This window comes from Heptranchias perlo, chromosome 4 (genome assembly GCF_035084215.1).
Source record: "Heptranchias perlo isolate sHepPer1 chromosome 4, sHepPer1.hap1, whole genome shotgun sequence".
NCBI lineage: Eukaryota > Metazoa > Chordata > Chondrichthyes > Hexanchiformes > Hexanchidae > Heptranchias > Heptranchias perlo.
Window position 1 is genome coordinate 114,107,355 of NC_090328.1, and position 24,803 is coordinate 114,132,157.

General features: G+C 41.5%; 1 protein-coding gene across 2 annotated transcripts in view; it reads right to left on the reverse strand.

The window, feature by feature from the left end:
- Positions 1-24,803, reverse strand: part of LOC137321188 (coiled-coil domain-containing protein 171-like) — a 218,963-nt gene that overhangs the window by 118,329 nt on the left and 75,831 nt on the right. The window contains exons 14-15 of one of the 2 annotated variants that reach the window (XM_067983471.1): positions 15,920-16,087; positions 7,094-7,282 (exon numbers count right to left, since the gene is read on the reverse strand). In XM_067983471.1, coding sequence (XP_067839572.1) covers positions 7,094-7,282; positions 15,920-16,087 — 357 coding nt within the window. The remainder of the gene's footprint in view (positions 1-7,093; positions 7,283-15,919; positions 16,088-24,803) is intronic. The other variant, XM_067983472.1, reaches the window with a different exon arrangement.

Here is a 24,803-nt window from a genome sequence, read left to right on the forward strand (position 1 = left end):
GCTCTATGGAATCGAGTGCCCATCAGAGGCTCAGTTGAAAAATTATGGACACAAGATTTTGGATTCTTTGTTATTTTGTTTTGGCATGGTTTAAGTATTGCCTAAGTCAGATACTGTACTGCTGGTTACTTGCTTTATTTTTTTACTTCTGTACAAGTATTCTTCCTGTAAATGAATTTAACTCAGCTTGAGGCTGAGCAATACATTGAGCGTATGGTATTTTCCACCTTTCAGGGCGGACAGCTCATGGTGGGCAATCCATGCAGCCTCTCAAACAGATATTCCGCTTTGGATATTGTTGGGGGAGATGGCTTATCAGAGGAATGCAGCAAGAGCCAAGACCGTGGCACCACGAGTGACTCAGCTGCACAGGAGGGGAGGAAAAAGAATGGGAGAGCAATAGTGATAGGGGATTCAATTGTAAGGGGAACAGACAGGCGTTTTTGCGGCCGCAGACGTGACTCCAGGATGGTATGTTGCCTCCCTGGTGCTACGGTCAAGGATGTCACGGAGCTGCTGCAGGACATTCTGAAGGGGAAGGGTGAACAGCCAGAGGTCGTGGTCCATATCGGTACCAACAACATCAGTTAAAAAAAAGGGATGAGGTCCTGCAAGCAGAATATAGGTAGTTAGGAAATAAATTAAAAAGCAGGACCTCTAAGGTAATAATCTCAGGATTTCTCCCAGTGCCATGTGCTAGCGAGAGCAGAAATAGGAGAATAGACCAGATGAATGTATGGCTTGAGAAATGGTGTAGGAGGGTGGGATTTAAATTCTTGAGGCATTGGGACCGATTCTGGGAAAGGCGGGACCTGTACAAGCTGGACGGGTTGCACCCAAGCAGAACCGGGACCAATATCCTCACGGGGGCATTTGCCAGTTCTGTTGGGGAGGGTTTAAACTAGTATGGCAGGGGGATGGGAACCAAAGGGCAGGTACAGATAGGACAAATTCAGACCAGGAAACGGGAAGTTGAAAAGCAGTTAGTGACGTAGTTAGCGACTCAGAAAGGCAAAAGAAGCAAAGGTTAAATAGTGTTCAGCACAGGAATTTGATGGGGTTAAAGGGTATATACTTCAATGCAAGGAGTATTACAAACAAAGTAGATGAGCTAAGGGCACAGATAGACACATGGCAGCATGATATCATTGCTATAACGGAAACCTGGCTTAAAGAGGGGGGATAATTGGTAGCTCAATATCCCTGGATATAGAGTTTTCAGGCAGGATAGAGTGGGTGATAAAAAAGGAGGGGGGGTAGCATTATTGGTTAAAGAATCAATTACAGTTGTGAGAAGGGATGATATGCTAAGTGGATCATCAATCATCATTCGAGGCCATATGGGTTGAACTAAGAAATAAAAAAGGGGCAGTCACACTCCTAGGAGTGTACTATAGACCCCCGAATAGCAAAAGGAAGCTAGAAAAACAAATATGTAGGCAAATTTCTGAGTGCAAAAATAAGAGGGCAATAATAGTAGGGGTCTTCAACTACCTTAACATCAACTGGGATTCAAACACTGTGAGGAGCACAGAGGGTGCAAAATTCTTGATCGGTGTCTAGGAGAACTTTTTTAGCCAGTACATGACAAGCCCAACAAGAGAGGATGCAATTCTAGATTTAGTCCTGGGAAATGAAGATGGGCAAGTGGGTGAAGTAACAGTGGGTGACCACATTGGGGATAGTGATCACAATTCAGTTAGTTTTAGCATTATTATGGAAAAGGACAGAGTTAAATCAGGAATAAACATTTTAAATTGGGGTAGGCAAATTTTACAGAACTAAGAGGTGATTTGGCAGAAGTGGACTGGACACAACTACTTGAGGAGAAATCAGTGGCAAGCCAGTGGGAGGCACTAAAAAGTGAAATTCTACGGGTACAATGCAGACATGTCCCCTCAAAGAAAAAGGGTGGCACTGCTAAATTTAGAGCCCCCTGGTTGTCTAGAAGTATACGGGGCAAGATAAAGCAGAAAAAGAAAGCTTATGACTGTCACAGAAAACTAAATACTGCAGAAAGCCTAGAGGAGTGTGGAAAGTACAGGGATGACTTTAAAAAGGAAATAAGGAAAGCAAAGAGAGGACGTGAAAAAATATTAGCTAGTAAGATTAAAGAAAACTCAAAGATATTTTATCAGTACATTAAGAACAAGAGGATAGCTAAGGAAAAGGTGGGACCAATCAGGGATGATAAGGGTAACTTGTGTGTAGAAGCAGAGGATGTGGGTAGGGTTTTAAATGAATATTTTGTCTCTGTATTCACAAAGGAAAGGGATGATCCGGACGTGGTGTTAATGAGGAGACGTGTGAAATATTGGATAAGGTAAACATAACGGGAGAGGAAGTACTAGAGGGACTGGAATCCTTCAAAGTTGTTAAGTCACCAGGGCTGGATGGATTGTTTCCTAGGCTATTGAATGAAGCCAGGGAGGAAATAGCGGATGCTCTGAGGATCATTTTCCAATCCTCATTAGATACAGGGGAGGTACCGGAGGACTGGAAGACTGCAAACGTAGTACCATTGTTTAAAAAGGGTATGAGGGAAAGGCCGGTCAGTCTTACCTCGGTGGTGGGCAAACTATTAGAATCAAAACTGAGAGATAGGATAAACTGTCACTTGGAAAGGCATGGTTTAATCAGGGATAGTCAGCATAGATTTGTTCAGGGAAGGCCATGCCTTACAAATCTGATTGAATTCTTTGAGGAAGTGACAAGGAGGATTGATGAGGGTAGTGCAGTGGATGTTGTCTACATGGATTTTAGTAAGGCATTTGACAAGGTCCCACATGGCAGACTGGTCAGAAATGTAAAAGCCCATGGGATACAGGGAAATGTGGCAAACTGGATCCAAAATTGGCTCAGTAACAGGAAACAAAGGGTAAAAGTCGATGGATGTCTTTGCGAATGGAAATCCGTTTCCAGTGGTGTGCCACAGGGCTCAGTGTTGGGTCCCTTGCTGTTTGTGGTATATATTAGTGATTTGGACTTGAATGTAGGGGGCATGATTGGCAAATTTGCAGACGACACAAAAATTGGCCGTGTAGTTGATAGTGAAGAGGATAGCTGTAGACTCTAAGAAGCTATCAATGGGTTGGTAGAGTGGGCGGAAAAGTGGCAAACGGAGTTCAACCTGGAGAAGTGTGAGGTAATGCACTTATGGAGGGCAAACAGTAAAAGGGCATACGCAGTAAACGGGAATATATTGAGAGGGGTAGAGGAAGTGAGAGACCTTGGAGTGCATGTGCACAGGTCCCTGAAGGTGGCAGTACAGGTAGATAAGGTTGTGAAGAAGGCATATGGAATGCTCTCCGTTATTAGCCGAGGTATAGCATACAAAAGTAGAGATGTAAAGATGGAATTGTATAAAATGCTGGTAAGGCCACAGCTGGAGTATTATGCGCAGTTCTAGTCACCACATTACAGGAAGGACGTAATTGCTCTGGAGAGAGTGCAGAGAAGATTTACAAGAATGTTGCCAGGGCTTGAAAATTGCAGCTACGAAGAGAGATTGGATAGGCTGGGGTTGTTTTCCTTGGAGCAGAGGAGGCTGAGGGGAGACTTGATTGAGGTGTACAAAATTATGAGGGGCCCAGATAGAGTAGACAAGAAGTATCTGTTTCCCCTAGTGGAGAGTTCAAGAACTAGAGGACATAGATTTAAGCTGATTAGCGGGAGGATTAGAGAGGACATGAGGAAAAACTTTTTTACCCAGAGGGTGGTGGGTGTATGGAATTTGCTGCCCGAATTGGTGTAGAGGCAAGGACCCTCAACTCTTTTAAAAAGTAGCTGGAACTGCACTTAAAGTGCTGTAAGCTGCAGGGCTATGGACTGGGTGCTGGAAGGTGGGATTAGAATGGGCACCTGATTTTTCATCGAGCCGGCATGGACACAATGGGCCGAATGGCCCCCTTCTGTGCTGTATCTTTTCTATGGTTCTATGGTGTGAAATAACAAGGCCAAGGGGTAACCATCACTCCTGGAACTTTATGGAAACTGTTTGAAGTGTTGGGAAATCCCAATTATAACAGCAATAGCTGAAATTGATTGTCTAAATCAAAATGCAAATCATCAGGATCCTTGGTGAGCTGGAAACCATCTTCCCCTGGCCCATTGGGCTCTCAAGGAACACACTAATCACACAAGGATAAATAATGGCAGTTCTTCTTCATACTCCTTTCAATAGGTGAAACAGCTTACAAAAGCGGCAAAGAAATTCCATCTACATGAAGGAGAATGGGTCAGAACATACGTCTTTCGGATTTGTGCATTATGCCATTGAGTGTAGGTGAAAAGATTTCAGATTGTGACCTAGCTGTAAGCCTGCCTCTGCAATTTCTCAGCATAAACAACAGCAATGGTGTTATTGGACAGGTAGATTTTATTTCACTCCCTTTTAGGTTCTCTGTACATTCTTTAAACAAGAGTCCTCCCAGGTGTTTGCCAAAGCCGCTTCATTGGGCAGGACCCAAAAGTAGTACTGGTTTACCCTATCCATGAAAGGGAGCACTTTGTCCTTCTTAGCATCTCCCCAAAATTACATGGATGAGATCAAGAATACACAAACGTGTATTCTACTGTTCCGTAATGGATTTCTTTTTGGTCATCCAGATGTCTGACATGCATGGAAATTTATTACCATGTTTAAGTGTTTCTGAACCAAACTATTGAGAAATCTACACCTGTAGAATTTCTGTTTGCCCGATAAAGAATGAAAACTCTCTCCCTATACGACACCGCACCCACCTAACACCAGAGAGCTTAGATGCAGGTTGCCGGAGCTAAAGCTTAGGGATCTCCCAAATGTATGCAGGCGTACTGAAGTTGAACTAGCTAAAATCATGCAGCTTACCACTAGGGCACTGGTAAACTTCCAGTTGCTTGTCTAACTAAGAGCAGCCTACTTATTAGGTCATTGTATAGCAGGGCTATTTGTTGTTAAATGGGAAAAATCTCAGCCCCAAGTGACAGATTTACCCCTCCTGGTTTCATTAAGGAATCACGCTAGCTGATTAATCATCAACAGTGCCCTAATGTAGTGTAAAACTGCCCGAGTTAGGTATTGGATTCTTAAGACAGCCACTGAAGGTTGGTTAGGTTCTGAACCTCCAATGTAAGAACATAATCTTGGAGTAAATTCAACTCCAAAAAGACCCCACTTATAATCAGAGTCGATAGGACTATGAAAGTGACCTGTAGTCAGCTCCTGAGTCTCAGGGAAGGACCTGTGAATTGAAGCATATAGCCTCATCAGTCTCCCTTGCCGTGCAAGTCACAATATTGTCTCTATGCATCCAAAATCTATCACATGTAATGCATGGGAACTTTAGCCAGTAGGGAGTACTGTTGGGTTGTTGTGGAGGTAGATAGAACTAGGGCATTTTCTTCCTGCCCTTTGTTCCCCTCCATGCCTGTAATGGGATTTCCTGTGTTTATCCTCTATGTGGGAAACTATAGGATAGGCTGCCAAAGTCTGTGAATAATTCCTTCGTGGTTATACCAATTCTGACTAACCCACAAAGCCTAGTTGAGAATAGCGGAAAACTGGCCCTGATTCTACCTTATGGTCCCAGTGGAAGGTGAAAATAAAAATCTAAGAATGCAGTGGATAATTCCACTAGGTCCAGAATGGAATTCCTGTCACAGTCAGGGTTCTCTGGAAAGTTTAAACAGGAATTATTGTCAAAGGAAACGTGAGCAGATCGCAATGTATAGGAATGTTAAGAACCAGCACACTCCTCTCCCTTTCACCACTGCTTTTCTTGTCCTTATCCTCCAATTCACAATCCTGTACTTCTGGGTAAACTACGAGTTTCAGGCAAATTGCCCAGCACTGTCTGACAGTGGCAATATAAAACTGGGATCCACCAGTGCCAGTGTATCTATTGGCACAGACACTTTGTGTCGGCCATTGTGTACCAGGGGCCATTGCTATAGTCATACACTGCAAGAGGATTGCTCTGTTGGAGGGCATAACATCAAAAGAATCCCTCAAAAAATCTGATATTGGATTGCTTGATTGATGACTTACTTTTGGGTTGGCATGAACTGCATCGGTGAAAGCATTTCTCAATTGAAGCTCGTTCTTTACACTATTCAAGAGTGTCACTGTCCATTAAGAGTGGAATCAGTGCCAAACTCCTTGTGGAATCCTGTGAAGTGCTAATTACTGTGCCAAGTGTGGTATAATCGCATGTATGTCAGCTGAGGATTTTGATGCTTTTGCAATTTTCTTTTTGGTTCTGGTATTAGATGCCCCCAAAGCCCTAATTTTTAAAAATTAATTCTTGGGTTGTGGGCATCACTGGCAAAGCTGGCATTTATTGCCCATCCCAAATTGCCTTGAGAAGGAAGTGGTGGGCCTTCTTGTTAGTGTCCTGATAGGACACTATCAGAGGGCAGTTAAGAGTCAACTACATCGACGTGGGACTGGAGTCACACATAGGCCAGACCGGGTAAGGGTGGCAGGTTTCCTTTCCTGAAGGACATTAGAGAACCAGTTGGGTTTTTATGACAGTTCGACAGCTTCAAGGTCTCTTTTCCTGATACCAGCTTGTCATTTCCAGATTTGTTTTTAAACTGAATTCAAATTTTAACTCCCATTCTCTGGATTATTAGTCTAAACCTCTGGTTTACTAGTCCAGTAATATAACCCCTGTACTACCATATCCTTACTTATAATACTGAACTATTTTGCGATTGGAGCTGGAAGAAACTGTACGAGTCCTTACGAATCCGGATTACCCCCACCACTCCAGTTTTTTGAGTCAACATAGATAGCTGCTCAGTTCCTACCTCCTGTTGGATCTTTCTTGACCATGATTTGTATCTGCACCAGATTCATTTTTTTAAAAACGGAGTAGAGGCATGCTTCTTGCAGCAATAATAATCACTGGAGGGAGGGAAAGGAAGTAACTTCTATGTTTTATATAAAGTAATATGATTTGAGGACAAATTGGATGTGTGTGGAGTTTTCAGTTCATTTTGACCTTGTATGTAAACATGTGGGTGTACTGGTCAGAAACAAATTGTGGTCGACTTAAGTGGCCGTTATTCATCCCCGCAGTCATAGTCAGTTCAGTTTCATTGGTAGTACCTGTGCCCTTGAATGAACCTCCCCAAGGAGTGCAGAATAATGCTCATCCAACTCTTTTTTCTGCTTTTGCCAGCTAGCCTCGCGTTCCTTCATCTGTTCAGCTAGTTTATTGAAGGTGGTTTCTTGATTTTGCTGCAGCTGGTGTATAGTGTCATCCTTATTCTGACAAATGCGCTCCAAGTATGACTCCTGCAAGTTCCAGGATTATGATTGGGTTAGAAACATTCTTATAAATATGTACTCTTCAGAGCATAAATATCACATTATGATTCCAATCCATAAACTTTTATTTGGAAGAAGTGTACATTACATTTTCACAGTTGACTGGCTATAATTTCATGTATGGTTATTAAATTCCCCAAACTGCCATATCTGAACATGTGCTAACCATTAGGAATGATATTGCTAGCTAAGGTTTTGATATAAGCACACACAGATTTCTAATGGCAAAGAACCAAAATATACTTTACTCCATTTACACTGTCAAGATTGACAGGTTACAGAATTAATAAGTTAGTATAAATTAGTCATTCCGTGTGTGCACTGTAATATTCTACTGCACAATATTTTCAAAACTATTGCTTACAACTGTAGGATATATATTGCAGATAACGTTTGATAACTGTTCTGTGAAGCTCCTTGGGACATTTTACTACATTAAAGGCACTGTACAAATACAAGTTGTTTTTTTTATTCGTTCATGGGATGTGGGTGTCGCTGGCGAGGCCGGCATTTATTGCCCATCCCTAATTGCCCTTGAGAAGGTGGTGGTGAGCCACCTTCTTGAACCACTGCAGTCCGTGTGGTGAAGGTTCTCCCACAGTGCTGTTAGGAAGGGAGTTCCAGGATTTTGACCCAGCGACGATGAAGGAATGGCGATATACTTCCAAGTCGGGATGGTGTGAGACTTGGAGGGGAACGTGCAGGTGGTGTTGTTCCCATGTACTTGCTGTTCTTGTCCTTCGAGGCGGTAGAGGTCGTGGGTTTGGGAGGTGCTTTCGAAGAAGCCTTGGCAAGTTGCTGCAGTGCATCCTGTGGATGGTACACACTGCAGCCACAGTGCGCCGGTGGTGAAGGGAGTGAATGTTTAGGGTGGTGGCTGGGGTGCCAATCAAGCGGGCTGCTTTGTCCTGGATGGTGTCGAGCTTCTTGAGTGTTGTTGCAGCTGCACTCATCCAGGCAAGTGGAGAGTATTCCATCACACTCCTGATTTGTGCCTTGTAGATGGTGGAAAGGCTTTCGGGAGTCAGGAGGTGAGTCACTCACCACAGAATACCCAGCCTCTGACCTGCTCTCGTAGCCACAGTATTTATATGGCTGGTCCAGTTTCTGGTCAATAGTGACCCCCAGGATGTTGATGGTGGGGGTTTCGGCGATGGTAATGCCGTTGAATGTCAAGGGGAGGTGGTTAGACACTCTCTTGTTGGAGATGGTTATTGCCTGGCACTTGTCTGGCGTGAATGTTACGTGTCACTTATCAGCCCAAGCCTGGTTGTTGTCCAGGTCTTGCTGCATGCGGGCTCGGACCGCTTCATTATTTGAGGGGTTGCGAATGGAACGGAACACTGTGCAATCATCAGCGAACATCCCCATTTCTGACCTTATGATGGAGGGAAGGTCATTGAAGAAGCAGCTGAAGATGGTTGGGCCTAGGACACTGCCCTGAGGAACTCCTGAGGCAATACTCTGGGGCTGAGATGATTGGCCTCCAACAACCACTACCATCTTCCTTTGTGCTAGGTATGACTTCAGCCACTGGAGAGTTTTCCCCTGATTCCCATTGACTTCAACTTTACTCGGGCGCCTTGGTGCCACACTCGGTCAAATACTGCCTTGATGTCAAGGGCAGTCACTCTCACCTCACCTCTGGAATTCAGCTCTTTTGTCCATGTTTGGACCAAGGCTGTTAACAGTGGAATACTCAATAAGAGACACCAACTAATTCAATGAGTGACAAGTTCACAAACAAGTTATGATACCTTTTCTCCTCACAGTTTAGTATTTAGTTTTCAGTTGAAACAACTTTAAAGGGAAGTGAAAATGAATCAAGGCACCATATATTTGGAGGGAAACACTGCTGTTGTGTATTTAATAAAAAAGGACAATAATAGATTAGCACACTGCCCACTTATGCCTTTGGAACCTAATTTAGAATCCGCCCTAGACGAATGGCAAATTCATTCAAGCGTAACCCACAAGAGGGGTGAAGTTCCTTTTTTAAAGAAAATGCAACTCTGCAACTAATGAACTACTAACAAAACTGCAGCAGCACACAACTTACAAATGTGAGAGTTGAGAATGTGATTTTGGCACCTAGTCACTAAATTACAGGGAAAAACAGTCCATACAAATGTAATTGCCATTAAGCACATTGTTGGGACAGAGCAGAGAAAGGAGGATACTAGAGGGAGCATTACCTGCATTTTATCAGTGACAGATAAAAACAGAATGGGACTGACACAGTTCCGGACGTCAGGCTGCTATGCTAGGCCATGGCCTGGTGTAGGGACTGAGTTATGAAATTTGGAATATAATGGTTATATACTCAAATATATATCATAAATAGGTTATTAATTAGATTATAACTGTAATTGGGCAGCCAATTTATGAAATACGGTACTGATCACTTAAGTGAAAAGCCCATTCTTTTTATTGGACCCTGCCCCACTGAGGGCTTCCAATGTCCTATTCTATGCTCCTCTAGTGCTGGGATAACAGTTTGCACCAAACACATATTGGATGGTGTCAAAACAAGGGGTTCAGAACAGAGTCCCTCCCTGCTTGTTGAAATAGTGGATCATTGCTATATCATTGTTCCTGCTGTGTACCATTGATCCTTGAAGTAATTCAAGGCCAGCCACACTACTCAAAGTTCAATCTTACACATTGGTTACATGTCATAGGGAAGATAAGGCTGCATCAACAAGTGTGTGGAGCACCACGAAGAAGGCTGATGCCATAAATGGTCTTTATTCATTTTAGACTATGATTTTTTTAACTTGCATTTTTAAAATAAAACCATCAGGATTCATTTAAAAACAAGCTTCAGCATTCGAGCACAAAGCAACAAAAAAAATTGTTTTCAAATCAGAGCCTGAATATTAATGTAAATTTATTTGTTTCAGGTGACTATTATGCTAATCACAGTGATAGAAGCCTGTGATGGGAAAACAGAATACTTTTCCACTTTGGCTACCCATTATACACAAACTGGTCGGGTCCTGCATAAATTGGATGCGGAGTAAAGATCCTTCTGTGCTGCCTCAACAATATAACTTAACCTCGACTTCAGAAGCATCCCAAACTGTGCCAGGGTGACCAGCAATTCACATAGTCCAGTTCCTAGTGAACGAGAGTCCACAACATAACTTAGAGGGGCTAAGACTGGCCAATCCAATTAATTTCAAATCTTTCTAATCATCAGAGAAACTTCTTATACGTGCCAACTGTCCATGTTTCATAAGGACAGCATTTCGGCATAGTGTCCGTTTGTCCGTGTTTGCAGTTAAAAATCATTATCACCTTTATTACTGTTTTACCCTATGTCGCGATGCTTGCCATAGAACAGTAATGAAATTAACTCTTTTACTCCACCCCCACAACTCATGCTGGGGTATGGCTCCATGGGTGAAGATTGCCTTCTAGTTCTTCACCTAAGTGGCCATTCTAAATGTGCAAGACAATGAGAGTTGACAAGCAATTGGCAGTGGCAGGGCATCAAAGCTGAGCCCAATCATGTTGTTGCCCAAAATCCACACACACACGCTTTCCAGCAGAAGTCACTGGAAAGTAACTAGCAGTTTCTGATTTCACCCAGCTTACTCAGCAAACACCAGCAATCAAAACTCAGGACCTTCCTGTTCTGCATGACTCAGTGCCACATGGTGTATTATGGACAGCCCACTAAGCCATCACAAAATCCACTCCCAAAATTAACTTTAAAAAAAAAACTATAGACCAAGTGTTAAAAACAAATGTCTGACAATAAGTTTCAGATCATAATTCAATCTTGCAACTCTGCTGATGTTCATAAACCAGTGGAGTTTCATGCTCAGCATTTAGGAAGTCAGCCGGGCCATCAATTATTTTATATTCCTTAATATACAGAACAAAAAGACCCCACCAGGATATTAGAGGTAAAATTGTAAGGTACATATTATGTGTGTTATAAAGTACATGAGGAAAGCCATATCTTGTGTGTGCCTGGTCAGGCATGTAGCATAGTAGGTACAGCACGGGGGGAGGCCATTGGGCCCATCGTGCCTGTGTCAGCTCTTTGACAGAGCTATCCAATTAGTCCCAGTCTCCTGCTCTTACTCCATAGTCCTGCAAATGTAGTACAGAGTAAATGTTATTCATTATGATGGAGGACTTCTTTTATTTCTCTCATGTGATGTGTATATCAATGTCAGCTTTTGTGTCCACACACTTACATCCAGGAATCTAGTCATTTACAGAATAGTATCAGTTCACGTAACCCTGACAGATTACCGTTAAAGAGCAGAAAGGTAACACAGCAGAATAATCAGCACATCACACTACTTCTGGGATATGGCTATGTGCATTTAGACCTTTATCTTTTATCTCATTTAGTCAAATGAACACACCCTGAATACCATTAATTGCTTTGAAAAAATACAAGAAAATTCTTACTAAATAACTAATGAAGAGTTAAGTCTTTTCACTAGACAGCTTGCTACATGTATTCATTTCAAAAGCAAATATCAATGTGAATGCATTATTTTCACAAACCCTGCACACACAACAGTGAAAGCACTACAATACTCATAGGACTAGTTGTCAGTTGCAAAGATTAAATTAGAAATGAATTTGGTTGCGAGCAGATAGTTTTAGCCAATTGCAGTACTGAAATTAATGTTGGGCGAAAAGCATGCAAGTATATTTACCCCAGAATGTTGGATTGCTTCTCTTTCTTGATATTCTTTTCTCTTGCTGGTGAGCTTAACAGTTGCTGCTGTTTACAACCACTAGTCTAAATATATATTTTAATATTAACTCATTAACATTCATGAGCTTCTATCGCAATCAGGGGAAATAATTGAATTCCATTTTGTTGGTTAACTTTATCAGCTTAATAAAAAATTAAAATTAAAAAAAACAATAGTAATAATGAACTTGAAATAGTAATTTCTCTCTCCTGTATATATTGTCATACACTGCGCAAATTGGGTGTTGTGTTTCCCTACACTACTGCAGTGACTACTCTTCAAAAGTATTGTCTTTCTGTCTGTTTGGGTCTGATCCAAAAACTTGGAATGTTTGTTATGCGAAAGGTGCTATATAAATGCAAGTTTTTGTTCTCTGAATTAATAAATTTCAATCACAATTAATAAATTCAGCCAGTCAGATGGAAGAAATTTGCATTGGGTTTGAATAAATTAAATGAAAGAATTTAATTAGGCAGTTTGCACTGCAAGAATGTAATTAACTTGAATAAGAACATTTTCACATAAGAAGTGCAACACCAAGGTGTAAAAACAAATATAACAGAAAGTGTTATAAAATTGCATATATGTGTATGTATGTATGAACCAAGAAGTCTTAACAGTCAAAACTCAAATCTCATACAACAAAATTGGCCTACCAACAAAATCTTCTGTGGACACACTTAAATACAAAAAATGACAAGTGACCAAGAGATGGCAAATATACTGTTCACAGAGGAGATCCTGGGAAATCTCTCTAACACGGAAGTTGGGGGAGTGGGAAAGTTCTAAAGGAAACAGAAATTTCAGACAAGCTGGTTACTTATAGATTGAGGAAATTAAAAGAACATAAGGAACCTGGACCAACTGGTCTTCACACAAAGATATTTAAACAAGTGGCTAGTGAAATTGATCATGCCTTTGCCCTATCTCTAAGGAATCATTAGAAATTGTAGTGCCTGAGGATTGGAAAGTCCTTAACGGTTTCCAGTCTTTAAAAAGGGACATTATGACAACCCAATGAACTACAGGCCAGTGAGCTTAACATCTGTTGTAGATTAGTATTGGGTGGCATCTTGAAAAAGGGAATAATGAAACATCTAAATAAGAATGAATCAGTGTGGACTTATGGGAGGAAGCTTTTGCATAACAAATTTATTGGAGTTCTTGAGGAAATTACAGATCTTGTTGAAAATGAAAATTCTGTAGATGTAATATATTTAGATTTCAGCAAGGCTTTTGATATTGTGCTACACAAGTAATTTCATACCTTATTATTAAAACGATTCTTAAATTTACCCACTTGGTTGTTTTCCCAAATGATTTAAAAACAAAGAAACTCAAAATCTGTTACAGCATGAGGGAAGAGATGCTTGCACTGAGAGAATCATACCGATTCAGCTTGAGAAATTCTGCATACACTCAGACTGCTGCAACCCGAGACCTACAGGCACAGATTTAATTCCTTCAGTTGGCAAGAGTGTCAGCACTAAGAAGAATATCAACTCTAATCCCAGGGTTTTGAGAGAAGCTGAAGTCTCCAAGTGAAGTAATGAAGATATGTGAAGACACAAAAGCTAAGTTTAAAATATTTTCAAAAATCTTTTTATTATGTTAGAAGCCTTTTTTTTTGAGTCTGAATAGTCGAAATTGAGAGAACAAAAGATTGCAGATGACAGGTATTTGAAAAATCATTTTGAACGATTTGATTAGTAGATTTTTGTCATTTCTCAGTTACAGTGTTTAAAAATGCTGACAGCTATCAAGTAGCAGTTCCACTTAGTGTAATCGCTGTTGTGGCCGAAAACACTTTGAAATAGAAGAGAGTGATTTGATCCCTTCAGTTTCTGTTTTTTTTAATTGTTAGATTTTGCTGACTGCTCACAATTACAGATGTCTGTTTTGCTATTTTAAGAATATGATATTTGAGCCCATCAGGTGAAATTGTGACAAAAAATTGCATAAAACAGTGTACAATGTATTAATACAATAAAAACAGTACATCAATATCTGAATGTCAAAGTCTATAGATTAGGAAAATGCAGATTTCAGCTATTAAAAATGTTCTGATATTAATTTAGGTAATCACGTAAGAACTCACCTCTACTTGTATTTCACATATATTTACTTTTTATATCAGTAATTACACTAAGTGGGACTGTCACTTGATAGCATTCACATTCAGTTCACTTTGTGCTAAAACTCTCACTGTTTCCTATTAATTAACTAATATAAAAAGTATATGCTGTTTCCGTGCAAAACACAATAAAATAAAATCCCATTCATCACTGTTGGTCAAATCCCTTGAACTAACATCCATGCCCTCAGCAATCAAAAAATAAAATAAAATGCATGCAACCAGCAGAATAAAACTGTTCCCTCCACCACAATCTCCATCTGGGCATATTATACAGTTTAGCACAACAACAACAACTTGCATTTATACAGCACCTTTAATGTAGTAAAATGTTCCAAGGCACTTCACCGGAGCATTTATCAAACAAAATTTGACAAAGAACCACATCAGGGGATATTAGGGCAGGTGAGGTAGGTTTTAAGGAGCGTCATAAAGGAGGAGAGAGGTAGAGAGACTGAGGGGTTTGGGGAGGGAATTCCAGAACTTAGGGCCTAGGCAGCTGAAATGTTATTGCTGAACAGAGCAATACTGAAATGAGGCTAACAAGAAGCAAGAATTAACTCTCATATTTTACAATATCGATAATCTGTCATTTTTATTTTTGGGGAGACTGCAACAAGTCTATGTAGGATGTCAAAATTCACAAATATTCACTTTTAGCACCAAGCACATCATCAAGGTCAAGTACAGAAAGAATCAGATGCAAAGCGAATTCCCTCTACAATGTGCCTCAAGTGCAACCCCACAAAAGTACTCTAGTTGGAATGGTGTGGCTTCCTATTTCCTACAATAAAAACCTTAAAGATCGATTGTGGCCAATTATGAGAAACTTTATTCTGTTGATCTACATCGACTAAAAGCAGAATTGAAACTGCCCCAACCTCATTTCACATAGGACCCTTCTAGCTAGAGGAGGGAAGAACATTTCATCCCGTCAGCATGAGTTGAAGTCAAATTTAGGTCCCAGAAACGAAAGGCTAACACAGCAACCCGTTGTACCATCCACAAGGCCATCTCAACCCATTAAATTGTGTAACTAATCAGTAGCATACCCAGGCTGTTCATTGTCCTCAGTACCAGTCTCCAAGCCTAGTCTGCAACACCAGCTCCAATTGCCAATGCAGACACTCTGGATCACACACCGACCCCTACGCCATATCTTATTTTTTAGGCCTGGCTGTAAATAATGGCAGCTTGTAGTCTGCCAGGCAAACATCAAATACATTACTGGGAGATGTAAATATTACTTAAAAGATCTAGATCCTCAAAATTGGACACAGTGGAGGACAGCATGGACTTGTTTTTAATGTAGATTATTTTGCAGGTTTATGTTGTCATGTTGTGCTGTGAATGAGATTTTGTTTTATTGCTGAAAATGAATAAATGCTTTGAATTTCCTTCTTGGTAATATTTAGATTAATTTATTTTCTTCTAATTAGGTCCCTATGGCTAATCCTCAGTAGTAGAATTAGTAAATCTGGGATAAAGTATATAATAACATTCAGATTTGTTTGTGAGACGAATGGTGCTTGGAGAATTCACTCAGACTTCAGTTGCATTTGCATGCCCTCAGAAATGGCATCAAACTGTGTCTGAGACAAATTATAATTAATGTTTCTGAATTATTAAATAGGAATTTCTTTTTGAAATAAGTTGACTGTCGAGCTTTTTTTAAAATCACGCTGTGATGAGGACAAATGTCACTGGATTTGGCTAAATGACTTGCAGCCTCAAGAAAGTTACCTTTTCATTGGCCTTGTTAATGTCTGAAGTGAGGGCATCAATGTTCTCTTGCAGAATGGAGCATAGTTCTGGCCAGGTGAACTTCCCCAGCATGCCATCTGGTTGCTTCATGAGTACACAGCCTGCTACTAGACGCTGGTACAAACTGTGAAGGAAGGTCAGTTTCTCCTGTGAGATAAATACCAGTGCATTACAATAAAGGTCCAAAAATACTACAAGCAGAAAAAAATGAATACAGTAAAATGTCAAGATAGTTGAACCTTTTCTTCCAATGAATATTTTGTGTTACAGCTACAATACACAGAGGACAGGAGAAACTAGTGACCTGACGTGAGGACAAACCAACAGCAATTCTATTTGTATAATGCAAGTGCTTCGCAATTTTATATTTATATCAGGTTTTCCCTATGATTTAGTTTTACAGTGCAGAGACAGAGTTGTAGCCAGGTATACAGTCCAGCTCTCCCTGATACCACAGCAACCTTTCGGTCACCCTTCCCAGACAACTAATCAAAACAATAATGGGAGCACTTTCATCATATAAATTAGCAAGCAGTACTTGGACAATATATAAAATAATATATTTTCTGTGTGAAAAACTTATACAGCATAATCAGATAGCTGATTTCTCTGCAATCTACTGCTTAAAAAATCCATTGTTAAACTATAATACCTATTATATGATGTTATAAATCTTCAGGCTCAACATGACTATCAAATTTATCACCATCTAACTTAAGTCAGAAGGCTGTTTGTGGAATGTGTGGAGTATCACATTAATTTTTGGTATTGTATTCTCCGTTCCTAGTGTTCCATTTATGACTAATAGATTTTTTTTATCTGTTAATGGGATGTGGGCATCGCTGGCAAGGCCAGCATTTATTGCCCATCCCTAATTGCTGTCGAGAAGGTGGTGGTGAGCCGCCTTCTTGAACTGCTGCAGTCCATGAGGTGAAGGTTCTCCCACAGCACTGTTAGGTAGGGAGTTCCAGGATTTCGACCCAGCGACGATGAAGGAACGGCGATATATTTCCAAGTCGGGATGGTTTGTGACTTGGAGGGGAATGTGCAGGTGGTGTTGTTCCCATGTGCCTGCTGCCCTTGTCCTTCCAGGTGGTAGAGGTTGCGGGTTTGGGAGGTGCTTTCGAAGAAGCCTTGGTGAGTTGCTGCAGTGCATCCTGTGGATGGTACACACTGCAGCTACGGTGCACTGGTGGTGAAGGGAGCGAATGCTTAGGGTGGTGGATGGTGTGCCATTCAAGCGGGCTGCTTTGTCCTGGATGGTGTCGAGCTTCTTGAGTGTTGTTGGAGCTGCACTCATCCAGGCAGGTGGAGAGTAGTCCATCACACTCCTGACTTGTGTCTTGTAGATGTTGGAAACGCTTTCGGGAGTCAGGAGGTGAGTCACTCACCGCAGAATACCCAGCCTCTGACCTGCTCTTGTAGCCACAGTATTTATATGGCTGGTCCAGTTAAGTTTCTGGTCAATGGTGACCCCCAGGATGTTGACGGTGGAGGATTCGGCGATGGTAATGCCATTGAATGTCAAGGGGAGGTAGTTAGACTCTCTTTTGTTGGAGATGGTCATTGCCTGGCACTTGTCTGGCGTGAATGTTATTTGCCACATATCAGCCCAAGCTTGGATGTTGTCCAGGTCTTGTGGCATGCAGGCATGGACTGCTTCATTATCTGAGGGGTTGCGAATGGAATGGAACACTGTGCAATCATCAGTGAACATCCCCATTTCTGACCTTATGATGGAGGGAAGGTCATTGATGAAGCAGCTGAAGATCGTTGGGCCTAGGACACTACCCTGAGGAACTCCTGCAGCAATGTCCTGGGGCTGAGATGATTGGCCTCCAACAACCACTACCATCTTCCTTTGTGCTGGGTATGACTCCAACCACTGGAGAGTTTTCCCCCGATTCCCTTTGACTTCAATTTTACTAGGGTTCCTTGGTGCCACACTTGGTCAAATGCTGCTTTGATGTCAAGAGCAGTCACTCTCACCTCACTTCTGGAATTCTGCTCTTTTATCCATGTTTATACCGAGGCTGTAATGAGATCTGGAGCCGAGTGGTCCTGGCGGAACCCAAACTGAGCAATGGTGAGCAGGTTATTGGTGAGTAAGTACTGCTTGATGGAAGGTGTCGTCGACACTGCTATCACTTTGCTGATGATTGAGAGTAGACTGATGAGGCGGTAATTGGCCGGATTGGATTTGTCCTGCTTTTTGTGGACAGGACATACCTGGGCAATTTTCCACATTGTCGGGTAGATGCCAATGTTGTAGCTTGGCTAAAGGCGCAGCTAGTTCTGGAGCACAAGCCTTCAGCACTACAGCCGGGATGTTGTCGGGGCCCATAGCCTTTGTTGTACCCAGTGCATCCTGCCATTTCTTGATATCACGTGGAGTGAATTGAATTGGCTGAAGACTGGCTTCTGTGATGGTGGGGATATCGGGAGGTGGCCGAGATGGATCATCCACTCAGCACTTCTGGCTGAAGATGGTTGCAAACACTTCAGCTTTGTCTTTTGCACTCACGTGCTGGACTCTGCCATCATTGAGGCTGGGGATATTTGCAGAGCATCCTCCTCCCGTTAGTTGTTTAATTGTCCAACACCATTCACGACTGGATGTGGCAGGACTGCAGAGCTTTGATCTGATCCGTTGGTTGTGGAATCGCTTAGCTCTGTCTATAGCATGTTGCTTCCGCTGTTTAGCATGCATATAGTCCTGAGTTGTAGCTTCACCAGGTTGGCACCTCATTTTCAATTACGCCTGGTGCTGCTCCTGGCATGCTCTTCTACACTCCTCATTGAACCAGGGTTGATCCCCTGGCTTGTTGGTAATGGTAGAGTGAGGAATATGCCGGGCCATGAGGTTACAGATATTTTAGATCTTTGAATCCTAGCTGCAATTGTAAGTAATGTGTCTTTTTTTACTTTTTCTAATATGTTGAACTGAACAGCTAAATATTTTACATCTTAAGCAAAAAATAATTACAATCTTGATGGCTCCACTGTTCACTAATGCCAATATTCTTTAAGCAAACCCATTCTTTTTTCTAGCAACAGCACCAGTGATCTGCAATCCAAAGTGGTTTGTTCGGAAGGCCCAATTTCCGGCCATAAAATATTTATACAATTGTTGGTCCAAATTATTATTCAGTTGCATTTATTGTGGTGGGTAGAGAGAACAGCATTTTAATGTCACTGCTTTGTTGCTAGAATAGTCAATGCTATAGTGCAGCTGATAGCCTGGATTACAATAAATGGGGAGTCTCACTGAACCATATCTATAGTATTGTGAAGTCAGGTGATGCCTCAGCAGACTTCCACAGAAGAGCGTGCTGTGCATCAAACTGGCAATAGAATGCCAAAACTTTTATTTACCCATAACAATTCAGATATAGGACTGACTGACTCACTCTCAAAGGTAGGCCTACACCCCTACACTTTCTATACTCCTCTAGGCTTTCTGCAGTATTGAGCTCTTGGTGTCTGACATAAGCTTCCCCTTTTTGCCTTATCTTACCATGCATGCTCCTTGTCCTCCAGGGGGCTCTAGATTTGGCAATGCCACCCTTTTTCTTTGTGGAAACATGTTTACTCTGATCCCCTCCATATTCTCCCTTGAATGCCTCCCACTGCTCGGACATTGATTTACCTTCAAGTAGCTGCTTCGAGTCCACTTTTACTAAATCACTTCTCAGCTTAGTAAAATTGGCCTTTCCCCAGTTTAGAACTTTTACTCCTGTTCTATCTTTGTCCTTTTCCATAACTATGCTAAATCTAACTGAATTATGATCACTACCACCAAAATGCTCTCCCACTGCTACTCCTTCCACCTGCCCAGCTTCATTCTCTAAAACTAAATCCAAATCTGCCTGTTGGGCTTGCTACGTACTGGCTAAAAAAGTTCTCCTTAATGCAATTTAAGAATTCTGCGCCCTCTATACCTTTTGCACTGGTTGTATTCCAGTTAATATTAGCGTAGTTGAAATCCCCTACTATTACTGCTCTATTGTTTTTGCACCTCAGAAATTTGCCTACATATTTGCTCTTCTATCTCCCTCTGACTATTTGGGGGTCTATTGTACATTCAGCAATGTGAGTGTATGTAATAATCTCACCATGTCACACAGTTAACATAACTTAAATATCAGAACCTAAGGGTATTCAATTTTACATTTTTCTGTGCTATCTTCTCTATCATATACCAAGATTTTGTTAAGGCATCAGCTGTCAAAGCCCACCGTATCCCTATAGAAGCCTTATTCTCAAATATTTGCTTAACAAAACACAGCCAAATATTCAATTAAAAAATATAGAAAATCTATAAGATTAGAAACAAGTTTCAGCTCACCACAAGATAACAGTCAGAGCCATTGGGGGTGATTTTGAGGCCTCCCGCCTGGCTTAAACAGGGCATTAGCACCCTGAAAATACTGGGAAACGACTCAGCGCCCTGTTCTCATTCCCGCCGATGGTATGGCCATCCCTATCCTCCCCAGGGCCTACCAAGTACATAGAATCCAAATTGCCATTTATAATGCAGAGGTTTGTTAAGACATGGAAACAGCCGTGGAAACAGAATCCAGAATAATAGGATAAACATTTGAAAAGGAAAACCTTAAAAGGTATAGGGAGAAGGCTGGGAACAGGATTAAGTGGATAGTTCTTTCAGAAAGTTGAAGCAATGGGCTCCTTGTGTACTGTGAAAACTTATGATTCTGTTGTATTTTAGGAACTTTAGGACCACCCTGAAGAGAAGGATCCCCCTGGGCCAGATCTCTACCAAAGTTGCAGACAAAACAGTGTTTCCTAAAATTTAGGACTGCAATGGTCTTTTGGCCCTATAATTTCTACCTTCCCAAGCTTAGATAAGCAAAACCATTTGTCATTTGGCCTTTCAAAATAACGGTGATATAAGAAGTAATGAGACATGTTGGTGTGCTAATAGGTATAGTGGTATGGAGGTGGTTTTGCATTTGCAATTCCCATATAGAGAGTTTGAGTCTAAGTTGATGTTCAGGGAGGCTGAATGGAAGCAAAGTATGACACATAATTTTTCTAATTATATTATAAATTATTTTCCTTATGCCCGTGTCATGCATCATGAAAGACAATTCACTGAATGTGTTGTCATATACTGGACTCTCACACTGAGTAAGCCAAACACAATGGCATATACCAGAAACAAAAGTAAATGTATTAAATTCTACCAAAAGATTTCTGCCAACTTGTCCATTTATGATTTGATCAAATTACCAGTTTCCTTACCTTAATTAGTGCCTGATGTTCCAACAGCCTTATGTTTAACATTTAAAACTGAGAGATATGGAAAAAAAGTCTACCTTTAACTTAATTGGCACATGACCACATTTGAGTTTTCCAAATGTAAGATGAAAGATGATATTCAGTAGCTGTACAACGTCTGTGCGGTAGCCCCATGAACACTATTTTGTCCGCAACTTTGGTAGAGATCTGGCGGAGGGGGATCCTTCTCTTCAGGGTGGACTTCCAGCAGGGCAGGACTTCTGTCCGTCTCTCCATATCTGCCCCAGCTCTGACCCATTTTCCTGGGTCTGGCCCATTCCATATGCACCCAGCAGGATTCCTGCCATCAAGCAGGAGTTCACCATGCAAGTGAGGAAACTCCGGCAATGCTGCAGTGAATGAAGGATTTTTAGGGGAAGACATGCCCCGAAGATGAGAAGGAAAGCCCCCACTGAATGCCCGGCCAAGACCAGAGGAGGGAATCCCAGTTGGGGCAGTGAGACAGCAATAGGCCTCACCACCTAGATTTTCCAATATCCACTGCCATGATCCTGCCCAACTGATATTCAAGTATTTGTACCTACTAGTTGATCTCCATGACATTGCTCATCAATAAAAACAGAAAAAAGTGTCGCTCCATGTAACTCTTTCTGCTGGTTTCCCACTCTCTCGTTCTTTCTGCCCCCATCACCCTCTTTCTGATACCCACTGTTCTACTGCAATTTTCTTGTCAGCTCTCCACCTTTGTTTCTGGCTTTTTCTCACTCTTTCTTGCCTTATTTCTGTAACTCTCTTCTTTGACCACTACACTATACAAACGCTGTACTATAATGTACAAGCAGAATTATACAGTGTATAAACACAGGTTGTCCCTGAGACCTTTCCTGGGCTGAAGGGAAACTGGCACTGATAGTTCTTTAGCTCCAACAGAGGCCATTACTCGGGTAGCATAAGTTAACTGATCCCTCTGTGATTGATCACCTTCCTTATGAAAAATTTTGAGCCTATCCTGGAGTCTCAGTGGGACTCACAACAGCTCTCAGCTAGCACGAGTTCCAAGGACACCTTTTAAGGATATAAAGGGTGGATTTCCCATGATAGCCTAGGAATTCCCCCACACATGCCCCTCTGACATATGGGCAGAAGATTCGCTTATGACCTCATCAGAGAATGCTGGACCAATAAAACGATGCAGAATTCTAAGCACAATCTGATTTTGCCCCATGTTCCAATCCACAGTTGGCAATTCACTCCAGATCCACCAATCAGAATTTCAGCCCCTTAATTTCTTTCTTTTTTTGTAGGAGAGATGGTAGGCAACAGGCTGACAGTTAGTATTGGATCAAGCAGGGAGAAACTCTCTGGAGGTTGATGCAACACATACAAGAGAGAGAAAGCAGGGGCTGGGTACTCAGGCTGCAGGGAACAACGAGGCATGGGCCAAGGGGAAGTAGGGAGTGGCATGCTTGGGATTGGCACTTTAAAGGACGTAACTGCAGAAGACTGGAGATGGTGTCATCTGGTATATTCATAGAGGATTGTGTCTACAAGACTTGGGGTCTGGGGCAAGGAGGGACTTGACAGGTGGGATCAAAAGAAGCTGGAATGTGCGGTTTGCCACCAGAGGGATCTAAGAACACGGAAGTGCTGAGTTTTAGCAGTACTCAGGTACGGCCTAGGGTCAAGGAACATTTCGGAGGATGTAGGGGCATTGGCCATTTAGGAGGATGTAGGGGCATTGGCCATTTAGGTCATGGAGGGCGGGTACTAGAGTTTGGAAACATTGAAAAGGGGGTTGTAGGCTTTGGTGGCATTAATGGGGGGGGGGGGGAAATACCATGCCCTGGCATTTGGCCACATGGAGACGGTGGGGGGAGAGGGGGGTGGAGTTATTGTGTTTGGCAATACTGCGGCTAAGAGGTCCTGGTGTTTGATGCGCTACCAAGGAGCAGTAGGCCTGGCATGTGGCAGCGCAGAGGTGAGGTACCCCTGCTGTTTGGCAGCAGTGAGGGCAGGAATCTGGAGTTTTGTAGCATTGTTAACCAGGGGTTCCCAAGATTGGGCAGCACTGGGAGAGGAGAGGAAGAAAAGAAACATGATTAACACAGCAAACATGGCCCATAAACTGGTGACCTGCATTCAATGTTTTAAGCCTTGCACAAGCATTTGAACTTTCGCTGTGCATAGTAGTGTAAATTACATATACAGCTGCCAAATACATCAAAAGTCTGTCAATGTCCACCTACATCACAAACCCAATGGCATAAACTACCACCTCCGCAACATGAAAAGAAATGGCCTAGTTCCATTAGCTTATTAAGATTAACCCATGTGACCTTTTTAGAATATATTTATTGCCAGAATATATAAGAGTGGCTCTTCATTTATATATTTAAAGTTCAATCTTCCTTCATTTATCTGGAGATACTTCAACTCCACACCCCAATTTCAAATTGACACTGAAAAAAACATGTAGGTTCTCACCATAAGTATCACTCCATTCCTAAACAGTAAGTTGATCAGAAAACAGCAATAAATTAATCATAAGAAATCATTCCATGTGTATATAAATATTGAGTAAACAAAATACACACCAGGGACTAATGGTTTACAAAAAATAAACCACTTGCATCATCGTCAAAGTAACTTACTCACTCCTCCAGCACCAGTAAGTTATGCCATTCATACTACTTAATGCTTTTTGTAAACAACATATTCTTTACTTATTGTACAAAAAGAAAAAAACTAATTGGATTTTTAGGTCACTACTCAGTTGTCAATAACGTAATATCATGTGAATAATATTTATTTAAACTTTTTCATCTACTAATTTGTACAGAGGAGTACAACGCTCTGGGTCTGTTAAAACCTTCAGACAATGATTAATTTTATTGACGTACAAACCAGACCAAAGATTCACTGACTCATTCATACCAGAACAAGACACAACCTACTGATTTATCAGGATCACTTTTTTTTTTAAATGATGATAATACCTAGCTACATCAATGTGGATATTCTTGAAATAGAAATCATTGCATCTCAGGAAAAATAAAGACTTTAACTCATCTCATCACATCTCTCAGAAACACCCCAAAGCATTCCACAAACAATCAACCATTTAAGAAAGGAAAAATGCATACTAATAGTGCATTAGTAATTACATAAGGCAACAGCAAAGTATCCCAGTAGTAATAATTCAAAGAAGCTAAATTTAACATTCCTAATCTTAATAAAATATGGAATACATGCAATTGCCCGTTAGGGAGGTTGTCCAGGAAGTTGGTGACTCAAACTGATGCCCACCTAAAAAGAGGGAGGGGGAGAAATACCTCACATGAAAGGCCCACTACAAAAGCTGAGTAAGGCACACACATACTCCCTACTAAACCATCATAAAAATTGAATGGATAAAAGTATGAAATAAAATAATAAAAGGACAAAGCATTGGGCAATTGGCTGTTCTCCTGCAGCAAACACTAGGAAACCTGCAGAGTGGAGGGAGGTGTGTAAACCTTTGCTGCAATAACCAAAAATTTATGTGATGCATGCCAAGAACAGACAGAAACACCACATCTCTGTGTACTTGTATAGCATCTGT